At 45.6% G+C, this 8059-nt stretch overlaps 1 protein-coding gene across 1 annotated transcript; it reads right to left on the bottom strand.

The window, feature by feature from the left end:
• Positions 1–397: 397 nt before the first annotated feature.
• LOC122453361 (olfactory receptor 2S2-like) lies at positions 398–5245 on the bottom strand. The gene is made up of 3 exons (XM_043487355.1): positions 5096–5245; positions 4684–4874; positions 398–2736 (listed from the first exon to the last, which is right to left on the bottom strand). Exons 1-3 carry the CDS (start codon positions 5169–5171, stop codon positions 1765–1767), a joined length of 1239 nt encoding a protein of 412 aa, XP_043343290.1. The 5' UTR covers positions 5172–5245; the 3' UTR covers positions 398–1764.
• Between the last annotated feature and the right edge of the window lie 2814 nt (positions 5246–8059).

The following is an 8059-nucleotide window of genomic DNA, read 5'->3' as shown; positions in this document are numbered from 1 at the left end:
CCCTGCCCCTCTCTGGTCCAGGAATCGCCCAGCCTGATTCTCTTAGACAACCACGGAGTTCCCTCCCTTTCCTGCCCCAACACCCTGACGCTTGTCTCCAGGATCTCCTTGTACAGAGGAGTAAAATTCTCTGCACCACTTCCAACTTTTAGGATCCTAACACAGCATTTCCCACAGCTTGTGAGCCTCAGCAGCTGCTTGTTCTCAGAAAGTAGAGCAGATGGATCGGGATTGGGTTGTGAAGCATGGGGTTGAACGAGAAGACCTATCGTGCGACTCCCCAAGTATCTGAAGTTTGCCTGTATGGCCGCTAGATGTTGCTCTTGTACGTTCGCAATAGCAAGGGGTTTATTTTGCTGGGACAGTAGAAATCAGGAACATGACAGACTAACAAGATAGTGAAATTTTATTCACAAAATGTGCATCCCTATTTTATACAATTCATTTTTAATAAATATAAAAAACTTAAATATCATTTGAAGTAAACATTTCCTAGCTCTACTGTATGTGTAAAGCTGGGTTCTGTTTCTAAATTCTCTTTTTAAGTTAAGTTTTCCAATATTCTCAGAACTTCATATAACTTGTCATAAAACTGTTTCTATTCACTTACTGCCATCTTAAATGTCTCATCCATCTTCTGTGTCTGTTGTTCTGGATAGGAACTGTATCTTGCTCTCTTCCACATGGCACATTACACTGTACAGTGGCATTCAGAATACTTCTAACAATATCTCACATTTCTATGATGCTTACTATTTACGAAGAATTTATTTACGGTATCTTATGTATTCCATGTAAAATAAAGTGGTGGTGTTTTTATGAAGAAATAAGCTGAAAGCTGTTAAGCAACCTGCCCGCGGTCATAAGTAAGAAAGTGCTTCCCGGTTTTATTGTGTTCAACTATGGAGACTCAGGAAGTGCTATAGACTTTATATCCAGTGTACATTAGTATATTAAAATCTCTGAGAATTCCTGGAGCAAAGAAACCTGTCAGACTTTAACCTACCGTCCCAAAGTCTTCAAACATATTCAGCTACTATCTCTTTCTTTATCTATCTGTCTATCTGCCTGTCATCTTTTTTTTTTTTTTTTAGAATATCTTATTCATTATGTAATGGAATACTACCTTTTCTATTTGGAATTGCTGTAAGTGATGAAGATCAAATTCAAACCCTATACTCCTTCTTCAATTTAATTTACTATCAGTGTTTCAAAACGTGCACTGCATCAAGGAACAAAAGGTCTCAATTTTCTCATAGCTAGAAAGAAATTCATTTAATCAAAATAGATTATTTCCACCCAGAGGGTTTATACGTGGCGAACTTTTGTCTCTTCTGAGCACTTCAGGCAAACTGAATCTAATATACAGGAACCCAAGATGAAATGTCCACTTCCTCCTTGTTCCTCTGACTCTCCCGGTGATTCCAACAGGGGTGGAAAAACTGATTTGAGCTCCATCTCACCTCTCTGTACTGATCCGCAGTTTAGACCCAACACAGACCACTAGGCTTGCTCTAATGCTCCCTGTCTCCTTGGTCTTAGCATGTGTTTAGTTAGAGGATTTGTTGTCTGGAATCCGTTGAATGTCAGACATGTGGCCAAAACTCCACAGATAAACTCTGAAAAGGTAAACATTCCCTGAAAATAGAGCTTAGGGCAAGAGATCATTCCAGTTAAGTTGACTTGTTGGCCTTTGGATGGCAGCTGTAATGAATGAAGTCCTTTCCTCCATGAAGGTGAGAACCACAGAAGACTTCTCCTACATCATCTGCTGAAGTATTTCTGACTCACCAGGTTCCTCACACCAGCCTTTACATCCTTGTTCCTGAGGCTGTAGATGATGGGGTTGAGCATGGGGGTCACCACCCCGTAGAAGAGGGGGATGAGCTTGTCTGAAAGGTCCTCTTTGTCTGCCCCCTGAGAGTCCTTAGACTTGGGCTTTCCACACATGAAAAATAAGGTCCCATAGAATATTATCACCACAGTGAGGTGGGCAGAGCAGGTGGAGAAGGCCTTTTTCTTCCCCTCAGCTGAGGGGATCCTCAGGATGGTAGCAATGATGAAGACATAAGAGACAGAGATGAACAGAACTGGGACCCCCAGGAAGATCACATTGGTCACCCCCATGCTGATCACATTGATGGAGATGTCAGCACAGGCCAACCTCAGGACAGCCAGGATCTCACAGGCGAAGTGGTTGATGACATTGGCCCCACAGAAGGGCAGCTGAATCGCCAAGGATGTGTGAACCAGGGAAGCAACACCACCAAGAGCCCAGGAGCCAGCAGCCATGGGCACATAGACAGCCCTGCTCATGACCACGGGGTACCTCAGGGGGTTGCAGATGGCCACATAGCGATCAAATGCCATCATGCTCAGGAGCACACACTCTGTTCCCGCCATGGAGAAGGAGAGGAACATCTGTATGGCACAGGCTGAGAAGGAGATGGTTTTCCGGGGGGTCAGGAAGCCATCCAGGACCAGAGGGACTGAGGAGGTTGTGTAGCAGATGTCCAGGAAGGAGAGGTTCCCCAGGAAGAAGTACATGGGCGTGTGTAGGCGGGAGTCAAGGATGCTCACCAGGATGAGGAGCCCGTTGCCCAGCAGGATCACCAGGTACGTGAGCAAGATGAGCACAAAGAGTGTTTTCTCCAGCTTTGGGTGGGCTGAGAGGCCCAGGAGAATGAACTCCACCAGCGGGGAGGTCTGATTAGGTTTTTCCATGTGATATTCCCTCTGTCATAAGCACATTACAAAAGTATCACACCAGGTTTTCCTGGAAAGAACCCCAGCTATCTGGTATGAGGCCACTCCTGCTGCGTAATAGAAGAGCATATGTGGGTTAGAGAAAACAGCTGAAAGAGACAGCAGGGCTGGGCTTCCCTGGTGGTCCAGTGGATAGGAATCCACCTGCCAACGCAGAAGACATGGGTTCTATCCCTGATCCAGGAAGATCCCACATGCCTCAGGGCAAGGCTATGTGTGCTACAGCTACTGAGCCTGTGCTCTATAGCCATAATTACTGAGCCCATGTGCCACAACCGCTGAAGCCCACACCCCCAGAACCCATGATCTGTAGCAAGAGAAGCCACCCCATTGAGAAGCCTGGTCTTCGCAACTAGAGAGGAGCCTCTGCTTGCCGCAACTAGAGAAAGGCCTTTGCAACAATGAAGACCCAGCACAGCCAAAAATAAATAAACAAATAGAATTTTAAATATATAAATATATATACATATACATTTAAAAAAGAGTCAGCAGGGTGTCCTCAGCTCTAAGGTGAGAGAAGGTCAGAGCTGGAGCAGAGCTTACAATGGGTCAGCCCTGGGCGAGGGCCTCAAGCAGTCTAGCTGTGTGAGGGATTTTTCCTAAGTTGCTGCATCCTCTCATTGCCCAGAAAAGCAACTGACGTCTCAAAAGGGAAGTGACCTGTCCGAGACTTCTAAGTTGGTGACAGGGACAGGACTTGAGGAGACAGAGGTGACAGAGACAGGATCCAGTAGAGCGGATCCCCAGTCAAGGAAAGCCTTTCCTCAGCATTATGATTAATGACAGGGTTTCCCAGGTGGCTCAGTGAAGAATCTGTCTACCAATGCAGGAGACTCAGGTTCATTCCCTGGGTCAGGAAGATCCCCTGGAGAAGGAAATGGCAACACATTCCAGTATTCTTGCCTGGAAAATCCCATGGACATAGGAGCGTGGCAGGCTACAGTCCATGCAGTCGCAAAAGAGTCAGACATGACTTAGCAACTAAACAACAACAAATAATTAACAGCGAGAAAATCCTATGAATGATTTCTCTTTAATGGAAATGTATACTCTGCATTTAATCTGAGTTTTCTGAGTTTCCCAGGCCAATCCAGTTCTTAGAACCAGTAAATTTTAAAGCTTCTTTAAATTTTGACTACCTCTGGAAGAAACTTGTATAAAATGTCAATTCACCTCCACACAGAAACAAGCCTGGGTAAAAATTCAATGATATTGAGGATGACTTCTCCAATGTGCCCACCATCAGTGACACAGACCTGACTATCATCAGCATTGGGATCGCCCTATTTTAATACAAACTGATAACAGTATATGGGGAGGTACCCATATGGGGAGGAACTTCATACAGTCAGCACAAAGACTGATGGAAATGATTACAATTGGAACGATTAAACCCACACTAGGGGCTGACAACTCTGCAGCTTACTGACCAGTGAACTCAATGATTAGTAGCTATATGAACTACACTTATCAGATGGTAGGCCATACAACATTAACCTCCAACCCCATTTCACTAGAATATTGGTGAACTTCTTAGCCAGAGATAACTCAGAAATACTTTTTTCTTTGTCTTTTTATGCTCACATTATATTCTTGTGTGAAACCCACCCTTGGGTTCCATACAAGCAACTAGCTTATGGGGAGACCTATATGCCTTTGTGTAGAGGATTTCGAATCTCTTAGCTGCCATTGCTCAGATTCTAAATGCAGATTCCTCACTGATAATATTTCTCAAGGGATTCCTCTTTGTCCCTCTTCAGTATTATCACATTTTCTATTAATACAATGGGTACAGATCACTTGGTATTCAGGGTGGGGGAAAAGTCTTAGTAATCATGAAAGGAAAGTGAGAAAAACAGAAATAACTAGCCTTTGATAGATTGGGAAACCAGAGAGACCAGGCTTGGGTCCACTCACCCTCTGACGCTGAGGAAGGCCCCTTCCTCCCAGAAGCCTCTGCAGGAGGGGGATGATGGGAATCCTACACACTCCCCGGGTTACTGTGAGGAGCAGCAAGGGCAGACGGGCTGGGAGAGCGTGAGGCTGCCTGGCCTGGAGCTTATTCTCAGCTGTTCCTCCCTGCTCCTGCAGCAGCTGTGGGCAGGTTTCTGGGGGCAGAGGAGAGGAAAGTGTGTCTTTGAGAAGTGCTCTGCAGAAGGCAGGCATGGTTACTGCCTCTGTCCCATCCCGGCTCAACCCTCCCCACCTGCGTCCTGTTTGCGGTGCTTCTGAGTCTCCCAATCTCAGATTCTTAACTCCTCACCGCACACCAGGACCAGACCCTGGATGCCAGAGAAAAACCCAGACTCCCCTGACTGAGTTTCTTTACCTCTGAGACTCTCTTTCTTCTTGTCCTCCTGAATCTTTGGGGGAACTTTAGCCTCTGGTGGGTGTTTCTCTCCCATCCTTCCTCCCGGCTGTGTCCTGGGTATCTCAGTGACAGAATCTTCATGTACAGGACCTGTTATCCTGGTCTGAGCCTGAGGAATCCCACAGGCTTGTTTTCCCCAGCAGTGAAAGGAGTCCTCGAGCTGCAGCTGTAGACTCCTCCAGGGACCCTGCTAGTCCCAGAGCAATTTAAAGTTTGGAATGTTGAGTGTTCATAGGACACTGGGGCTCAGCATACTGGGGACTCCAGAGACCACATCCCTGCCATCAGTTGCAATCAGAGGCAGTGACTGGGACATGGCCAGCTGGAAATGGAGAGGCAGGCACAGAAATGCCAGCTTCCTTCTGAGCCTTCCCTGGGGTCTCGGAGAAGCCAGTGTCCTGCCTCACTGACTAAGGCTGAAAGTTTTGTGTTTTTTTTTTAACTACTTATCGATTTATTTATTTGTTTGGCTGTGCCAGGTCTTAGCTGCAGCCTGCAGGATCTTCAGTCTCCACAGTGGCATGCAGGATCTTTTAATTGCAGTATGTGGGATCTAGTTCCCTGACCAGGGTACGAACCTGGACCCTCTGCATTGGGGGAGCAGAGTCTTAGCCACTGGACCAGAAGGGAAGTCCCTGAAAGTTTTGGGTTTTTTTAAACCATGAATTAATATTGTTTTTTCAAAAGCTTCTTCTGTTTCATTTGATGTAATCATGTGATTTTTCCTAATTAGCCTGTTAATATGGTGGCTAGAATGCATTGACTGATCTTTGAATATTGAACCAGCCTTGCATTGCTGGGAGGAGGGGATCCTCCTTACTGATGGGGAAGGAGTGGGAATTTCAGCTCCCCACTAAGGCTCTGCTGATCTCTTTCTGGCTGGCACTGGCAGGGGGCCTAGCGTTGCCCCCATGCCCTCCACTGACACCATGGGAAGGGGTGGTCTCAGTGGCACAGGCACAAGCCCTCACCCTCCTGTAGGCCCCTTCTGATACCACCCAAACAGGAAGAAGAAGGAGCTTCCCACGTGGTCTCTACTGACTCTGTGCTGGTGGGGAGGACCTGTTACCGCCCAGCATCCCATCTTCCTCTTCAGCCTCCTCTGATACCACATTGGCAGGGGAGTGGTTGGATGGCCTTGTCAGAGCTTGGAGAATAGAAGTTTAGGCTGTCATCTGCTCAGCCTTTGCTGGTGGGGTGAAGCTGGGGCCATTGTTTTTTTTTTTCTGAGGTGTTTGGCTGGAGTAGAGTGCTTATTGTCAGGAATTAAATTTTATCAAGTACTTTTCCTACATCTATTGAGATGTGATCATTTGGGTTTTCTTTTTTGGTTTGTTAATGTCATAAATTTTTAATGTTCACCCTATCCATGCTTTTTGGGGGGGGGGATGAATGCAACTTATTCACAGAGTATTATCCTCTAAATGCATTACTCTCTTTGTTTTACTGATTTTCATAATTTGGCTTTTTGGCATCAATGTTCATGGAGAGTACAGGCCTGAAAAGAGTTTAGTCCTTTTGCTTTATATAAAAAAGAGCCTGGGATTTGACTAAGACTCCCATCCAAGTACTAACCAGGCCCAACCTTGTTTAGCTTCTGAGATCGGATGAGATTGGGTGGTACAGCCATAGATTTAATCAAGACTGGTTTGCAGTTTCTTGTATCTCAGTTGGAAGTGATCTCCTGTGTAATATAAATATAGCATTGCAGTTGGAGTGTGCAGTAGTCAGCAAGAGAACGTGACTATATAAAGATACTTTTCCTTTGGGCTTTGTAACTGTCAAGACTTTGTAAGTTTCTAGATAGAAAACTTATTCCAACCAACGTAATACCAATACAAACTTTAATGCTCATAAAACTGAGAAGTTCAAAGGTGGATTCAGTCTCAGGCATAGTTGGAATTAGGGACTCCACATGTCTTTAGGACTCTCTGTCCTTTCATCTGGTTCTTATCTCTACTTGTGTTTTCCTGGCTTCATTTTAAACAGACTTACTCACATGCTAGAGAAGAGAGCTGTCAGCAGCCTAATCCACATTCTTCTGTTTTAGTCTCCAGATGAGAACAGAGCCCTGGCCAACACGTTAGACTGTAGCTTTGCAGAGGACTTGCTTGAACTCCCAACTCATAGAAATGGCAAGATTATAAATGGGTATTGTCTAAAGCCACTAAGTAGTGATCTGCAATGCAGCACAGAAAGCTAATATGAACCCCTTTTCTTCTTGCTCCAATTGAAATATGCTGCGGAATGGTTTTGATTATTTTGACCAAGGTCACATGCTTTCGCTCAGACTGATTGCTGTGGCCAAGGGTGGGTGTACTATAGTTGGCAGTCCCCTGGAATCACATGATGAGAGTGAGAGGGAGCAGTTTCCTCCGCAAACAATAGATGCACAGTACAGATGTAAGTGACCTCTGTGAGGGCATCCTTAGAAACTCCAGCAATGCTGTGACTGACGTGTACCTTTTAGCAGAGGTCACAAATTGCAACCCATAGCCAAAAGTGGCTGAGGAACAAATTTTGCTTGATCTTAGAATTCTTACACTGTGGTAGAATTCTGGGAACCACTCAGCTCTGCAAGCACCAGAGGGGAACGTGGAGACTACAGCAGGGGGAACAGCTCTTTGCATTCCCTCCCCTTCCCCTTCCCGAATTCCTGCCTGGCAGAGGTTGGCTGGAGCTTAGCGGGAAGAGGCAGTTAGCTCCTGCTTCCCCACCTGGTCCTTCCCCTTAGTTACAGTCCCTGTCCGGCATCTGGAATGCTCTGATTGAAACTATTTGAGTGATTATGTTATCGACATGTTGCCTGTGATCATCTTTGATGTTTGATTTGGTCATATTTTGTGATAACCTCCACTGGATACTCAACTGTCTTGAAGATTTTAGGGATTGTCCTAAACTGAGAGAAATGGTCACCAGTAG

Source organism: Cervus canadensis, chromosome 14 (genome assembly GCF_019320065.1).
Source record: "Cervus canadensis isolate Bull #8, Minnesota chromosome 14, ASM1932006v1, whole genome shotgun sequence".
Classification (NCBI taxonomy): Eukaryota; Metazoa; Chordata; class Mammalia; order Artiodactyla; family Cervidae; genus Cervus; species Cervus canadensis.
The sequence above is the reverse complement of the archived record's forward strand: the minus strand, read 5'-3'. Positions and strand labels throughout refer to the sequence as shown.

Bases quoted from the DNA above. Each gene is read 5' to 3' on its own strand.
- LOC122453361 (XM_043487355.1), bottom strand. From the start codon at position 5,171: ATGGGAGAGAAACACCCACCAGAGGCTAAAGTTCCCCCAAAGATTCAG. The intron at 4,875-5,095 runs GTAAAGAAACTC...CTCTGCCCCCAG, and splicing joins GAAGAAAGAGAGTCTCAGAG to AAACCTGCCCACAGCTGCTG. The intron at 2,737-4,683 runs GTGAGTGGACCC...TGCTTATGACAG, and splicing joins GCCTTCCTCAGCGTCAGAGG to AGGGAATATCACATGGAAAA.